Source organism: Gopherus flavomarginatus, chromosome 5 (assembly GCF_025201925.1).
Source record: "Gopherus flavomarginatus isolate rGopFla2 chromosome 5, rGopFla2.mat.asm, whole genome shotgun sequence".
In the NCBI taxonomy this organism is placed as follows: Eukaryota; Metazoa; Chordata; order Testudines; family Testudinidae; genus Gopherus; species Gopherus flavomarginatus.
This window is the reverse complement of record NC_066621.1, coordinates 11,086,075-11,103,476: the sequence shown is the minus strand read 5'-3', so window position 1 is coordinate 11,103,476 and position 17,402 is coordinate 11,086,075. Positions and strand designations below refer to the sequence as shown.

Here is a 17,402-nt window from a genome sequence, read left to right as displayed (position 1 = left end):
GGGGGGCAGCTCTTCTGAATGTTCATGCTAAATCAGAGGATGCTTTCTGTGCTTCAGCTTCCCATTGGTAAAACAGGGGCAATGCTTAACTAGCTTTGCAAAAGCACTTTCAGATCTATGGCTGAGATGTGCTGTATAACCACTAAGGGCCTGACCTAGAAACATGGTTAGCTTGACATATGTGAGTTCACCAGGAATACTCACAGGCACGAAGTTAAGCAGCTCTCTCTGTGTCTGCAGGACTGGGACCTAAATGCTGCGGTTATCCCCCACCCCTGGAAATGATTTGTTTTCCCCTGCAAAGCATTCATTTGTACTCAGCTGTATTGCATAGTTGCACATTTCTACTAGGATTCCGGGAGCATTGTCACTTTCCCACTCCATTGCCTTTCCATTTGCCACTTCCATTTTTTTTATTTAGTGGAGGATGGTCTGTGGAAAGAAAAAATCATCCACTGTTTATTTTTAGAAATATTTTTTTATTCATTCAGCAGGAGAAAATTAAATCCATAGCAAAAACAGAGATAATTTTCTCAGATTTGCAAGCAAGAACTCACCCAGCCAAAAAGCAATGCCTTGCAAATGACAACTTTTCTGAAAAATCAATATAATAATGCCAACATCTTAACCAAATAGATAGACTCAAACATTATGATTTCCTGTAACCATTCTACAATCAGATCTAATTCCAGAATAATTACAGAGGAATAAACAAAATGTCATGCATAGGAACAGACAGTAAGACATAAGACTGAGCAAATCATGGATAATGGGATAACAACAAATTGTGTCAATAAGGGGTACAGTGATTGACACTGAGCCAGATTTTCAGGTGCTCTGCACCTGGGGCCAGATTCTCAAAAGAGCTGAGCACATCCAGAGAGGCAGCAAAAACAATGGCCAAATTTTCAGAGTTGTGCATGTCAGGTTCTTTTGAAAACCTAGCAGCTAGTGTCACAATAGACTGAGTGCTGTTGAGAATCCAGCCCCAAGTATGGGTACTGATCTCTGGAATAATCTGGACCTCTTGGAAAACGTAATCTTGTGTGCCGTGGCTGGATGATGACTCTAGGGTGAGGGTGTCACTCACCAGCATTCTCTGCTGCCTGCGTCAACTAAACTTTTCACTGTTTAGGCTACTTTTCTTTGTTCATGAATAATTAACTAGGGGCACATGAAAAAAGAGAAGGTGTGGCAGATGCTGCCAGGCTCATTCGCTGAGCTCACACACAAATGTTACCCAGAGCCATCCACCCTCATCCTCTCCATTTAAATTAGCCATTACATTCCTCATCTGAGCAACTGAGGCCCTTCTGCTGAGCCCCAAGGAGGCAGAGAGACACAGAAGTGGGAGACATGGGTGATTTGCCATTGGGTGCATGGGAGGATGGATTGAAAGGCACTACTGGCACTAGAAAAGGTTCAGAGAAGGGCAACTAAAATGATTAGGGGTTTGGAACAGGTCCCATGAGGAGAGGACTTTTCAGCTTGGAAAAGAGGAGACTAAGAGGGGGATATGATAGAGGTATATAAAATTATGAGTGATGTGGAGGAAGTAGATAAGAAAAAGTTATTTACTTGTTCCCATAATACAAGAACTAGGGGTCACCAAATGAAATTAACTGGCAGCAGGTTTAAAACAAATAAAAGGAAGTTCTTCACACAGCGCACAGTCAACTTGTGGAACTCCTTGCCTGAGGAGGTTGTGAAGGCTAGGACTATAATAGCGTTTAAAAGAGAACTGGATAAATTCATGGAGGTTAAGTCCATTAATGGCTATTAGCCAGGATGGGTAAGGAATGGTGTCCCTAGCCTCTTTTGTCAGCGGGTGGAGATGGGTGGCAGGAGAGAGATCACTTGATCATTACCTCTGGGGCATCTGGCATTGGCCACTGTCAGAAGACAGGATACTGGGTTGGATGGACCTTTGGTCTGACCCAGTACGGCCATTCTTATGTTCTTATAGACTCATAATAGACTTTAAGGTCAGAAGGGACCATTAAGATCATCCAGTCTGACCTCCTGCACAATGCAGGCCACAGAATCTCACCCACCCACTCCTGTAACAAACCCCTCACCTATGTCTGAGTTATTGAAGTCCTCAAATTGTGGTTTGAAGACCTCAAGCTGCAGAGAATCCTCTAGCAAGTGACCCGTGCCCCACGCTGCAGAGGAAGGCAAAAAACCTCCAGGACCTCTGCCAATGAAAGTTGTTTTCATCACATGGCTATTCAGTGGCCTATGCAGAATTAGTTGAGGGATCTCTACTCCAAGGGTTAGATGGGCTATGGAGACTGAACTCCACACATGGCAATCCCTCCAGGTCAGGGCTGAGGCACAAGGGCAAGGGACAGAAGGGGTGAGGCTCGTGCTGCTGCCTGTGGATACATGGAGGCCTTCATATCATATAATATAAAAGTATCATAAAATGTCATAATTGGAATTGGTTTTAGCACTCACTAAAATGAACAGAGCAGTTCATACTCTTTAGAGCTATTGTTTCAGGCTTGCTGCAGACTCAGGCAGATGTTGATTACACTTGGATAACCTTTTCAAGGGTTTCTTTGAAACCATAATAGCTGGACATGTACTTTTTTTTAATGGAAGATTGTAGGAAACAACTGACAAGCTTGTCCTTTCCTCCAGTCTTATCCTTCCTGTCCGCCAAGGGGGTACCCCCACCCTTTGAGAAATACTGAGCTAATGTTGAAAGGGCCAAAGGGAATGAACTCACATGTTGTTCCCTTTCTCATTCCCATTTGATGGATTATTTTTCACTTAAACACCTTGTTGAATCATGTCACAGGTGCAGAATAGCTGCATCCTCCTTGCCCCAGAGGCAGCTGCATTTCTGCTGTGGGTAAAATGGTTCCCGTACACTTTGGAATCAGGGGGAGGGCTGGAGTTACTGTTTCAAATGCAAAGTCTTTGCTTCCTCCCCTTTTCCAAAGCTCCCTAATGCACAAGATATTTAGCTGGGCACAGGGAGAGGACTTCAGAAGTTCATTCAACTACAGTGATGGTGATGCCTTGATTATGGAAATCCATATCCATATGATATTTTATGACATTATATGATACTGATAAATCATGCTGTTGCCAATCCTTTAAAATCTAAAGGTTTATTCATAAAAAGAAAGAAATATAAATGAGAGTTAAAACTGGTTAAATGGAATCAAATAGATACAATACTTGCAAAGTTCTTGGTTCAGGCTTATGTGAGGCTTGATGGAATTCCATCCAATGCATGACTGGGTCATTCAGTCCTTTGTTCAAAACTTCACTTGTAGAGCGGTTACTCCAGAGATAAGGATTGGAAGCAGGAATGAAGACAAAATGGAAGGGTTTCCAGGGCCTTTTATACCCTCTGCCATGTGGAAGGACACCCCTTTGTTCTTACTGCAGAAAGATGGAGTTTGGAGTCACAATGAGCTTGTCTGGCCTTGATATCTATGAATCATAAAATTGTAGGCATAGAAGGGATCTTGGTAGATCATCTAGTCCAGTCCCTTGAAGTGAGGTAGGGCTAAGTATTATCTTTCTAGATCATCCTTAACAGGTGTCCGTCTAACCCAGGGATGGGCAAACTTTTTGGCCCAAGAGCCATATCTGGGTGGGGAAATTGTATGCAGGGCCATGAATGTAGGTCTGAGGCAGGGGGTTGGGATGTGGGAAGGGGTGCAGGAAGTGGCTCAGGGCAAGGGGTTGGGGTAGAGGAGGGGCGTAGGGTGTACGAGGTGGTTCCGGAAAGGGAGTTGGGGTGTGGGAGGGGGTCAGGGCAGGGGATTGGGGTGCAAGAGGGGTATGGGGTATGGCAGAGGGCTCAAGGCATGGGGTTGGGGTGCAGGCAGGGGGCTCAGGACAGGGAGTTGGCATGCAGGAGGGGTTCGGGGTGCGGGCTCTGGCCCTGCACCTCTTACCTGGAGCGGCTCTGAGGTGGCAGCAGCGCACGCTGGGGCCTGTCCCTGGCCCCGCACCACTCCGGGAAGCAGCTGGCACCACATCCCTGTGGCCCCTGAGAGAGAGAGGGAGGGCAGAGGGCTCCGCATGCTGCTCTGGCCTGTGGGTACCGCCCCCAAAGCTCCCATTGGTCTGCAAGTTCCATTCAGGTGGTCTGTGGATAGTTCCCTTTAAGCCTGACAGTATTCCCATTAACTCAACTCCTAAGTAGCAAGCAGCACTAGGTTTGGTGGGGTTACTGCTTGGTGTTTTGTATGATAAAGACCTTATTTGCAAGTTCTTTGAGGTAGAGATCTATGTGCAAACTCCAAGTCATGTGTTAATGTGCCCCAGAGCCTATAAAAACTCAGTGAGTGCTCTGTGATTTTTGAGTTGGTGACACACGCAACACAATGTGAAACCAGGAGAACGTTGCCTGTTTCTACAGGGCTCTGGTGCATTTGCACAGCATGGGTCCTAAAGACTCATTTAAAATACGCATAATCAACCACTTGATATTTTAATTCCCTTTGTGCACCTCTACCCTGATATAACGCTGTCCTTGGGAGCCAAAAAATCTTACCGCGTTATATCAAACTTGCTTTGATCCACCGGAGTGCACAGCCCCGCCTTCCCCAGAGCACTGCTTTACCACATTATATCCGAATTCGTGTTAGATCTGGTCGTATTATATCGGGGTAGAGTTGTATTTTCAGTGTTGTCGTTTGTTTGTGCTTTTGTTTTGCTGTTTGTGTCACTTTATTATTGATTTTTACAGTTCTCTGTGTGCAATGTATTAATTAAATTTACAGTAGACATCTCAGAGAAATTGCATATGCCTGAGTGAATGGCTGTTACTCTCCTTTTCAGCATCAGACAATATTGTATTAATATTTGCGATGAGAGCATGAATATTTCTAGTTGACTCAGAGATCTGTTTAGTATCTTAAAGCTGAGCTATGTGTGCAGTTAATATGGATGCAAGCAAGATAGGGGGTTTTTTTTGTTCCTCGAGGGAATGCGGACACAGTCTGAGTGTGGGGAGAGCATAGCAGGAACGCGGGATCCAATGGCCTACAGAGGGATCCATGCACAGGACACAGTCCATCCCTGGGGTAAACTCAGCCAGAGACCAGACCTGGCTACACACCAGAGACACCCCATGGGCTGGTGTCCCCATCACTGCATTGACTGCAGCAAGAGGTTCAGCAACCCCTCTGCGCTGACCCAGCACCAGCACATGCACACCAGGAAGCGGCAGCACCACTGCGCTGACTGTGGCAAGAGCTTTGCAGAGAGCTCAAAGCTGAGTATACCTCAGCACACTCACACCGGGGACTGGCCGTATCAGTGCACCAACTGTGGCAAGAGCTTTGCACACAACTCAAGCCTGACAATACACCAGCGCGCACACATTGGGCAGCGGTCACACTGCTGCACCGACTGCAACAAGGGCTTTGCACAGATCAGACATCTGAGAATACAGCAGCGCACACACACTGGGGAGCGGCCGTACTGCTGTGATGAGTGTGGCAAGAGTTTCATCATTGCCACTGCGCTGACCAAACACCAGCGCATGCACACAGGGGAGCGGCTGCACCACTGCGCTGAGTGCGGCAACTGCTTCGCACAAATCTCACAACTGAGAATGCACCAGCGCGCTCACATGGGGGAGTGGCCGTATCAGTACACCAACTGCGGCAAGAGCTTTGCACGCAATTCAAGCCTGAGAATACACCAGCGCACACACACTGGGGAGAGGTCACACCACTGCACCGACTGTGGCAAGGGCTTTGCACACAACTCAAGCCTGAGAATACACCAGTGCGCACACACCGTGGAATGACCACACCGCTGCGCTGAGTGGGGCAAGAGCTTTGCAGGGAGCTCAAACCTGAGAAAACACTGCACACACACCAGGGAGCAGCCATACAGCTGTCACAATTACAGCAAGAACTTCAGCAGCACCCATGCAGTGACCAAACATCAGAGCATGCGCACCAGGCAGCGGCCATTCCAATGCACTGCCTGCAGCAAAAGCTTTGCACGTAGCTCACACCTAACAATACACCAGCACATTCATACCAGGGAGCAGCCGTACAGCTGTGCTGATTGTGGCAAATGCTTTTCTCAGTTGCGCAACCTCACCTGGCACCAGGTCACTCACACCAACACCCCTGTGTCACTGCCAGGGCCTGAGGGGCTTCTGGCAGCCAATGGGCCTGACACAGTGCTAGCAGATGCAGACCAGGGAGTGGTCCTCTCCCCATGATGCCCAGCAGAGATGTGTGGGGCAGAGAAGAGGACTTTGCTGAGCAGTATTGGGAAAAGCAGACAAGGTGGGGAAATTTTAGAGCAGATGGTCACAGCCTACTCCATTAGGGACCCCCTGCATCTAGCTGGGATCCACCTAAGATATCCCCTCCCCTCATCTAGCTGGGATCCAGCCAAGCCTCTCTCTTTCTCCTCTCCCCCATCTAGGTAGGACGCAGCCAAGACACATACCCCACCTCCCCGTCTAGATGGGACCCAGCCAGGATCTTTCCAACACACCTACCCTGGTTCCAGCTGAGGGTGAATCTTGCGTGACATCTGGAGGTGGGATTTGCAGTCCTCTCTCAGCATGGATTGGGTTGAGGGGTGGGGCAGGACAGCCCAGTACGTGTGATTGAAAGACGACTCAGGAACTGCTCATGCCATCTATTTTAAACAGAAATGTGATGAAGAACTATGTACCTAATGTGTAACAAAGGTCTGTCTAACCTAGAGTTTCTTTGCTATTAAACAAGCTGATGCTTTCAGATGTCATGGGGAAAAGCCTGTGTGAAGTGTAAATCTTTAAGATGAACCAACCGAAATGTTCTAAGGCCTAACTGAACACAAGGCCTCATGAACCATGTGACTGGCAGGTGCACAAAGAGTTTCCCATTTTATGCCAAAAAACTAAAAATTTTGCACACCATATTTTAAAATTCTGCATATTTTATTTGTCAAAATAATATAATTATGGTAATTTCAATTATTTTGGTAATTTATTTCAAAATACCTGTCAGCAACTATGTCTATAACGGTACAAACAACTAAAAAAGATTCAGGAAGTGATTTTTCACAAATAGATTCCTTACTAGACCTATTAACACAGAACTTTGAGTAATAATTCAGCTTTAGAACAGGCTCTGCCAGCAGCTGTTAATGAGAATGAGTGGCTGCCGGAAGAGCATTGGAATACTGCAGAAGAGGATGACTGCCTCTTAATTCTGGTGACTGAGCTGGCAGGGGAGCTGGAGACGCTGAGCATCCAGGCTGTACAAGCACACAGCTGATGCCTGTGATGAGAGGGTGAGGGATGAAGCTTGGACAAGAGTAGAACTTGCCCCTGGTGTGGGCCGGGTTCTACAGAGGAGGGTATATAAAATGGTGGTTTGGCCTGTGGGAGATAAAGCCTGGAGCTAGGCCAAATGGATTGCAGAGTGAGCTCCACCTGAGGGGAAACCACAGCAAAGATACAGGAGCAGACCTAGCTGTTTGGTACGGGACGCTGGGGCAGAACTGAGAGTCCAGGGTAGGGCTGGGTTCTCCCACCATTGTCAAGGAAGGGGACGTACAAGGCCACAGAAAGGGCTACCAAGCGCAGCAAGGGCAGGCCGAGCCAAAGTCAGGCTGGAGAAGAGCCCCAAGAAGGTGGAAGACTTTGTTTCTGTTAAAGACATTTTTGGACTTTCAGTTTGGAATGAGTGTGACCCAGGAAGGAGTGGACTAAAGGGTGGTCACTTGGCTGGAGGGCTGAGTTCCCAGCCAACAAACTGCTGGAGCAAATACTGGTGGGGGTCCCAGCCCAGCAATAGAATTGTGATAAGCCTGGCCAGGACTCAGTGGTGCGTGAATTCTTTTACAAGCCTGGTTGTTGTGAAATTGGAGCTGGGGAAGCAAAGAGCCACCAAATGTTCTGAGGGCTGGAGAAAAATGCCTTCTAGTGAGCTGTTTAGCTTATCAAAAGAAGATTGAAAGGTCACTTCATTGAAGTGTTGAAGTGCCTTAATGGAGAGAAAATATTGGGTATTAAAAGGCTCTTTAATCTAGCAGAGAAAGTTATAACAAGACCTAATGGCTGGAAGGTGAAAATAGATAAATTCATATTACAAATAAGGCACAAATATTCAACAGCGAGGATGATTCACCACAGGAACAAGCTACCAAGGAAAGTGTTGGGTTCTCCATCTCTTGATGTCATTTAATGAAGACTAGATGCCTTTCTGGAACGTGTTTGCCCCAAAAATAGCTATTGTGTCATACAGGAGGCCTGTGAGATGCAGGGGGTCAGGTTAGATGCTCTAATCGTCTCTTCTGGCCATAAAGTCTACTCATTTCTGAAAAAGTGAGTGTAGCATTGGGAGCAGCGTCTGATGTTTTACTGTCTAGCCACCTTGCTTCCTAGAATGAACCCTCCTTGAGTGGGGTGATCCTCAAGAAGTAGCTCAAACCTCCAAAGTGCCTGCCCAGGGGCAGGACATTAGCACAGCAAGGGAGGAGGGTGTGGCAGTGACATCACAAATGCCTTTTGCAGGACCTCGGACTATTGGTCAAAGGTGGTGGGGATATGGTGACCTCACAGAGAGATGCTGACATCAGCCAGGCAGGACAGGGGCGAGAGGCTGGGGAAACCTCAGTGTGGCTTTGCTTCAGCGAGTCTCCTTCTTGAGGTCTCTCTTTGAGGACTGAGAGAGTATTTGGGTTCACTTATGTGAGTGCCAGGAGGAACATCTTTCGAGTTTTATCTTTTGCTTTTAGTGATTTTACTAGAAAACAGCCGTCCCTGCTTAGAAGGTAAGAGCCTCCTTGAGGTTTGAAACCTGTTCAGTCTGATCCATCTGGTGACAGTTGAATTCTAGGCGTGGAAAACATGAGCTTAAGGAGGCAGAATTTGATTCCGCACCTGGGATTTTGTCCCTTGGAATCACTGGGGACATTAGGGTTTGTCCTTTTTGTTTCACCTTTTCCTCCATCCATTCCTCCTTTCTCTTCATCTCTTGCTTCTTTTGTCCTTTCTCCATTCCCCTCCCAACACTAGGAGGTGTGTGTGTGTGTGTGTGTGTGTGTGTGTGTGTGTGTGTGTGTCTTTGTCATGAGGGAGTGCTCTGCAGCTCCCACTGTGGGAGGTCCACCCAAAAATGTGAGGCTGAAATAGTGCTCGGGCAGTGATCCCCACCAGTGACCTGGGCCGTCCTTTGGGCTCTCTGGTGAGAATCCTCAGCCTCCTGTCCTCAGTCTCTACCCTGATTGGCTGAGCAGGGGGTTATTGACAGGGAGGAGACTCAGGTCCTTGTTCTCTTTTAAGACCAAATAAATGAGTTATAACCTGTCATATGTTTGACAAATTTTGCTGTTTCTCTGCATTAATGGTCTCTGAGCAGTTCATGATTCTATCTAACATTCCAATTCTCCTAAAATACTTGCTGAATAATTGCTGTGCACTGTTGTTGGTGTGGAGCTCATTTGAGAGCACTTTATTCAGGTCATTCAATGTATGAAATTCAAGATCCGACGGTTAGTTTGAAAATCAGGACTCTTGGGTCCTATTCCCAACTCTGTCATTGACTGGGTGTGTGACCTAAAACAAGTCAATTCTCCTTTCTCAGCCTCAGCTTCTCCCTCTTTCAAGTGGGGATAATAATGATTCGCTCCTCTCTACCTCACGGTGGGTGAAGGATGGGGATCCATTGGAGAGTCTCACTAGAAGTAGTGCATAATATGCGGTGTCCTATCACGTTTACTCAGATCAGATTGTGACATAATAGAATAGCTGAAATAGTCTATTTTATTTGTATATTTTTATTTTGAAATTGTTAAGAGCAGCAACTACTTAGACTGAAGCCTCTTATCCAATTTTTGAGAGCTAAATGTCTCCTTTTTGTGTGCGAGGAGACAATTTAACACACTGTGACAAACAGAAGAGGCTTTTGTTTTGCAACAAAATATTTTTGCAAAGAACTTTCATCCCACTTGTTATGAGTTCAAGAAACAACCTGGTTTAGTCTGAATGGGATTTTCTGACAGAAACAGTTTCAATGAAATTTCCCCACCATCTCGATTCCTGGGCTCTATCCCTGCCTCTGGGGGGTTTGTTGTCCATTAGAACAGGAGTCAGGACTGGTGGCTTCTCTTTCTGGCTCTGCCACTGCCTTGCTGTGTAGGCCCTTGGGTAGGTCACTTCCCTTCTCTGTACCTCAGGCTCTTCCCCATCTGTCCAACGGGAACAGGGACAATTCTCGAACTCTGGGCAGTCGTGAGCCTGAGTGAGATGAGGGGCATTAAAGCCCTCTGTGAAGGAGAAAGGGGAGTTTCACGGTGTTTAGCACCAAGGAATTCTAAAGTTTGCTAAAATGTCTAGTTTGCAGAAACAAAAAATGGTGGGGCCAAATTTTTTAACTACTGCCTTTTTTAAAGCCCATTCAGGGATGCGAGTCCCTGTCTTTTAAGTACCTGGGGTTCTTTGCCAGCAGGAGAGAAGAGGTTCCTGCTTCCTTTTTTGTGGTCTTAAACCAGGTGCTGTGCCCCAGTTCTCATCTGAGATCCCTGAAAAAGAACATCTTCCCATCCATGAACAAGACAGGAGCTATCTTTAAAAGGGGAACAAAGAGAACCCTGGGATTTACAGACTAGCTAGCCTCACTTGCATAGCTGGAAAGATACTGGAATACATTATTAAACAATCAGTTTGTCAGCACCTACAGGATAATTTGGTTCTTAGGACTAGTGAGCATGGATTTGTCAAGAACAAATCATTCCAAACCAATCCTCTTTCCTTCTTTGGTAGGATTACTGGCCTAGTGGAGGTGGGCAAACAGTAGATATGATCTGTCTTGGTGTTACTAAGGTTTTTGACAGAGTCCCATAGGACATTCTCACAAGCAAACTAGGGAGATGTGGTCTAGTTGCAATCAGAGTAATGTGGGTGCAGAGCTGGTTGAAAGCCCAGACTCCAAGAGCCCTTCTCCTTCTAGGTACACCTTGTCCAACAGAGAGGGTGTACCTAGTGGGCCCAGCAGGGATCAGTTCGGGGTCCAGTACTATTCAATATTTTCATTAATGACTTAGAAAATGGAGTGGAGAGTATGCTTCTAAAATTTGCAAATGACACCAAGCACTTTGGAGCACAGAACTGAAATTCAAAATGCCCTTAACAAATTGGAGAATTGGTCTTCTTGAGCCAAACTCCATGGCTGGGCCCCTATCTCTAGACTGGGCTGAAGTGAAACCCCAGAGCCAAACACTCCTCCTCCTGGGCAGTGCACTCTGACTTTCAATGGTCAGATGCTGCTTAGCAGTGTCAGAGCAGCTTTTGCAGGGGATTCTCCAAGCACTTTCCAATAGCGGGAAAGTGTTAAATCCCCATTTGACTGCTGGGGACAAAGCCCTAGAGGGAGGTGTGATGTTATTGATATAATCTGGGGCCATATAGAATGTGGTTGCAACCAAGGTCCTGTAGTGGCACCAAATCTTATGTAAAGGGGGTCATAAGGTATCAAAAACCAGGTTATGGGTTGCTGGTTATGATTATGGTGTCTATATGTATGGATCATTTTGTAGTTGAAGTTATGAGTATTGGCTCTATACTGTCTGTATTTCAAACTTATGCTGTGCTTCTGGGAGACATCCCAGACAAGTTGGTGTTAGCTCAGCCTAGCCTGCTTGATGACCCAGTAAAGACCATCAGCTATACCACTGACCCATTGAGAGAAGGCAGATATGCCTTGTAACTCAGCAAAGTATGCAGGAACTTGCCCATGTGACTCCACACTCCATTTTGCTGTAATTTTCCACAGTAAGAACAAAGAAGTGTTCTTATACTTGGGAAAAGCCTATAAATGGCTGATGCCTCATCTCCATCTTGTCTTCAGTCCTGCTTCTTACCTCTGGAGGGACTTTGCTACAAACTGAAGCTCTGAACAAAGGACTGAATGACCGATCCCAGTGGGGGATGTACTCCAGAGACTTGATTTGAGCCTGCAGTTTACTCCATCACTGCTACAAGCCTGAACTAAGAATTTTGCCATTACTGTATGTAATTGATTCCATTTAACCAATTCTAGCTCTCATCTATATCTTTTTCCTTTTATGATGAAACCTTTAGATTTTAGATTCTAAAGGATTGGCAACAGCGTGATTTGTGGGTAAGATCTGCTGTGTATATTGACCTGGATCTGGGGCTTGATTCTTTGGGACCTTTTTTCTTTTATTGGGGTGTTGGTTTTCTTGGAAATAAGGACTGCTGGGTCCCATCCATATTTCTGAAACTTGGTGTGACCCTGAGCCAGTAGCTTCTCCTCCCCAGGTCTGTTTCTCATCAGTGGGTTGGGGTCACAGTCCCGACAGCCCAGGGGGGTTGGGAGGCTCCAGGAAGGTGTGTAAAGTGCTGGGATGTCAGGATCTCAGAGGCGCTGTCACCCCCCCCCACTGGGGCAGTGTTCTTCAACCCCTGCTGCTGCTGGCCAAGGCTCTCTACCCCTTGACAATAAGACAGACTCTTGTTTTCACAGTCAGCTGATCACTTAGTGTCATCACCCTGCCTGCTTTCTGGGCAGGGTAACTCCTCAGGTCACCACCACCCTCTCCAGCCTGCTTTGGGCTTGGAGAGTGAGGAGAAGGGAGAGGGATGACCCTGAACATCCTCCATCCATCGCTCCGTCACCAGAGCAAGAGAGTGGCATTAGGGTTCCTCTGTGGCATTCCCTGTGTGTCTGGGAACCTAACTCATAGGGGTTATCCCCTGGAGAAGGTGTATCTGTACCCTAGAGTTCAGAGTGGGGAACGAACCTTGACAAGTTGAGAAAACAAAAATAAAACTAACACGCCTTGCCTGGCTGTTATTTACAAGTTTGAAAGATGAGAGACTGGTTCAGAAAGATTTGGAGAGCCTGGATTGATGTCTGATCCCTCTTAGTCCCAAAAGCGAACAACCCCAAAACAAAGAGCACACAAACAAAAACCTTCCCCCCACCAAGATTTGAAATCCTCTTATTGGTCCTTTGGGTCAAGTGTCAGCCAGGCTACCTGAGCTTCTTAACCCTTTACAGGTAAAAGGATTTTGGTGTCTCTGGTCAGGAGGGATTTTATAGTATTGTACACAAGAGGGTTGTTCCCTTCCCTTTATAGTTATGACACCTCCATAATGTAAAACTCCATTTGCTCATATACTGATTATGGCAGATCTCAAAACATGTTTACAGAATTATTGCAATAGAACAGCAGGAGGAGAGGAAGACTATGATTAAGGAATTGGATTAGTACTTAAGACTGGGGTTCCACTCTTGGCTCTGCCATGGATTCCCTGCATGACCTCAGGCAAGATCTCCCTGTGCCTCATCATCCTTATCTTGTGCAAAGGTCAGATGGATTTGAGCTCCACACAGTCCTTGGGACCTGATCCATTTAATTGCAGTCTGCTTTGGATCAGGTCCCAAGGACGGTGTGGAGCTCAAATCCATCCGACCTTTGTACAAAACTCTTCCTTTCCACAAGTTTGGGAAAGCGCCCATGTTGCGCTGGTGTCAGTGATGGCCCAAGTTGCTGCGTGGGATGAGTTGCAGGACCTGAATGCCTTTTGCTTTTGGCTACAGAATGACTAAGCAGGCACCTGACCTCCTTCAAGGTCTCAAAGCTTCTGAAGTGGATCAGTACCAAAAGAGGGATTGTTTGGAGTGGCTCAAGGGGGATGACTGGGGAAATGGGATGGAATTAAGGAGAGGGCCTTGGAAAAATCACAACTGGACTGGACCAAACACTAGAAGGCGCATTAACAGTGAGTTGATACTGTGGAGAGAGACCTACTTTAGTTCAGGGACATCCCACCAAGGGGTTGTGACCCCCACGAGGGGGACGCAAAGAAGCGTCATGGGATTTGTGACTGGCCTCTCGTTCCCACGTTGTTAAATCCCAGCCAGATGAGAGGGAGGTCTCGGGATGGAAAATGTGGAGAATCACTGCCCTAGATGGACGGACCAAACCTGCCTTGGCCAGAGGGGATTGTACTAGAACTAATAGGCCTCCAATTAGTATGATTCTCTCCATGAACATCAGAGCAGCAGCAGGGCAGAAGGCAGCCCACCTGGCGCTCGCAGGCAATGGAGCTGAATGTGTTTGCAGACTGACAGCTCAGCATCCAGCTTTCATGTTGGAAAATGGGAAGGTAGCAAGTGGCAGCAGCATCTTTGCAATATGTCCTGGCATCTAGAAAGGTGGTGGAGGAGGGAATGGAAGGGGGAAGAAAAGCAACAGAGACAAAAGAATATCGGGCATTCGAAATGCTGTCAGGAAAGTCCTAGCAGTTTGAGGGACTTCAGATATGTCCCCACAATCCTTCTGAGCCATGAGGGCTGTGCTGTGTGCAGACTATGAAAACATCTGCCAAGCATTTCCTCTCCGCTGCTAAGCGCCAGGCAAACAAGAACCATGCAAAAGAAGGAAAGATCTTTGACTCAAGGTGCCTATAGAAGGCAAGAGTCTGTTGAAATGAAAAGCAAGAGAGCATGGATGCGTCTGGGTAGCTGGGAGGCTCAGGACAGGACAATCAAATGAGGTTATGTCTCCAGCACAAACTCCTCTAGCCTTGCCTGTGTTATGTCATGCAGCACTGTAGACGAGCGGACTCACCCCTGTGGCACCTCCTGCTGGTCTGTTCTGGGAATTAGCTCATTCCAGCTCTGGAGCACCCTCTGCAGGCCAGTGGTCCATCTGTCCTCTGGCCCCCGTGTCTCTCCCTGGACCCCACTGCCCCTTTAACTGGGGTGCTGCCCCCTGGCAGTAACCGCTTTCTCTTTGAGTTTCCCCTCCCCAAGGGAACCCCCACCCACTATCCCCACCTCACCTCAGTATACAGCTACTGCCAGTCATTGTCTAGCCCCCACGCCCTGGGGCAGACTGCAGTATCAGCCTACTCATCACTGGCAAGGCTGGGTTTGGACCTGCTGCCTTGGCCTACCCCTGGGCTGCCCTCTGCAACCCCCAGTACCTTTTAGCCCAATGCTAGGCCACAGCCTGGGGCTTTCCAGGGTGGAGCTCCCTGGCTCCTCAGCCTTTCCCCAGCCCTGCTTCACTCTGATACCTTGTGTCTAGCTTCCTGCAGCAAGGCCCTTCTCCCTCTACAGCTAGAGAGAAACTCCTTACTCCTGGCTTCCCTGGCCTTCTGATAAGGCTCTGTTGCTCAGTTTGGGGCATGGCCCCAGCTGCAGCCACTTCCCCCAATCAGCCAGGATTTAACCTTGCCCTCTGCAGGGCTTTTCTAACCCCTTCCAGGCTGGAGCAGGTGGTCATCCCGCTACAAGCACCAAGCTTGTAGCTCTCCGGGACTATCTCCAGCTTCATAAGGAACAGGGACAGCATGAAAACACCCTGGATATAAAAAGCATAGTGGGACTAGGGCCCAGATCCTCAAAGGTAATGGTGCACCTAACGCTGGGTGTGTGTGCCTAAATAGCTTTGTGGCTCTGAGCCTGGATGGCTTGGGCAAAGTGTCACGGAGCTTTTCCGCTTTCGGAAGCAGGTTCTACTCCGGTCTAGGCTAGTATTAAACAAAAGTCATCAGCTGATGTTTCTTCGGTAGCCCAGGCAAAATGAATCTGTTTCTGACAAGACAGACGTCCCCACTACAAAAACAGCGAGCAGAACTGGCATGGATTGTCCCCTCAGGCCAGACTGTCAAGCATGGAAAAATGGGGAGGAGGAAAAGCAAATAGATGGGCAGGAGGGCAGGGAAGAGACCTGATTTCTGGGGCAATGCACAGGTTTGATTCTCAGATGCACCTGGTGCAGCTATTTATACCAAGGCAGAGTGGTTGTGAAATCCTATAGTTCTAAAGGAGGAAGAGTTTGACATCCACTTTGCTACACCAGGGGCAAGGCAGTGTAGAATGATGCATGTGAGCGGTGTCCTCTCTGACCTGCCCTGAGTATAGGATGGGGGGAGGCATTACTCCATCTTACTCTTTGTTACCCCCACTCATTTCATTTCCACTGAAAGCATCCCTATATTCACACCCTGCTGTAACAACCTTTGTGCACAATATGCCTTGTGAGGTATTCTTTCAAAACTAACAACATGATCATCGTACAAAATGTATATTACATACGTACAAAATGTATATTAACGGCTATGAACATAAACTGAAATTGTGATGACGTGTTTACCAGGCAAGTCTGGGGAGGGGGTAAACCAATTTCTCAAAGACAAAGGACAAGCAGGTACAAGTGTCAAGTGTCATCAAAGTTAATTGGCAATCACCCATCAAGTAGCCATTCTTTGGGAATAAAGGGGGACCGGAACAGATCCATCTGCATTTTAGCAAACAACAACTGGGAAACTCTCACCATGAGACTCCATGTCTCCATCCTCACAGAAACTTTATCTAGGGGTAACTCTCAGGAAAATCCATTTCAAAGGGTGACTGGACTGTAAAAGTGAAGGGCAAAACCACCCCAGGTTATCTCTTTCTCTCTTTCTCTTTCACCTAGGAAGACAAAGGAACCAGCTTTTGACTTTCGGGGCAGATCCTGACTTGAGAATGTGGTCAGCCCTGTTTCTGGGAACCTGTGGTAAGGATTTTGCCTTGAACCAAGTTTAGCTTGTTAAGTTTCAGGTACCGGGAAACTTTTTTTCTCTTGTAACCATTTCTGACTTTAATACCTTATGCTTGTTCTCACTTAAAATCTCTCTGTTTGTAGTTAAATAAACTTGTTCTATTTTTAATCTAAACAAATCCAGTGTTGTGTTTGTTTGGTAACTCTCGCTAAAGTAGCAAACTCTATTGACCCTTTAGAGGGGTAATGGACGTCTAAAATCTGAGCTGCCCAGGAGAGGGCTGGACAGTGCAGAACACATGTTTTGGGGGAAAATTCATGACAGGGAATGTGCTGGGGTCACCCTGCGGGTAGTAACAAGGCTGCTGGGGTCAGAGCTGTAGCTATACACAGATGCTCAGGGTGTGACCTACATGCTGTTTGGCTGTTTGTGAGTGGCCCAGGTTGGGAGCCACAAAAGCAAAGCATTGTGAGGCACCCAAGGTTGTGGGGCAGATGGTGACACAGCCCTTCACCTGTCTGGATTGTACCCCAGAATGTGACACTAGGGTCACTTGGCTGCACAGCTCGAAGTAATGAGCATAGCAAAATGAGAAGAAAGAAAAGGAAATAGATGGAAAAAGTCAAGCGGGAAGGAAGGAAAGAGACCTGATTTTTGGTTAAAGGGTTTAATGCTTATTGCTTCCTGTGGGTGTCCAGGCCATCAGACAGAGCTGCAGTAGCATCAAACAGTTGTTGTCTCTCTGAGCTGCCCATCATAGTGATTTTCCCAAATAGACACTGACAACCCTGGGAGCTGAATTGGTGTCTCCTTACTGTATTATTCCTGCCAGCCAGGGATTTATTTCCGCTCTGTGCAACAGTCATCGTGGAAACACTCAGCGCTGTCT

At 47.1% G+C, this 17,402-nt stretch overlaps 1 protein-coding gene across 1 annotated transcript; it reads left to right on the top strand.

Annotated features, from left to right (window-relative positions):
• The first annotated feature begins 4,957 nt into the window (after nucleotides 1–4,957).
• On the top strand, nucleotides 4,958–5,785 carry LOC127051411 (zinc finger protein 239-like). Its single transcript, XM_050953672.1, has one exon. It carries the CDS (start codon nucleotides 4,958–4,960, stop codon nucleotides 5,783–5,785), a length of 828 nt encoding a protein of 275 aa, XP_050809629.1.
• The last annotated feature ends 11,617 nt before the right edge of the window (nucleotides 5,786–17,402 follow it).

What these genes read in the sequence shown, in the direction of transcription:
- LOC127051411 (XM_050953672.1), top strand. Translation starts at nt 4,958, where the DNA reads ATGCGGACACAGTCTGAGTGTGGGGAGAGCATAGCAGGAACGCGGGAT.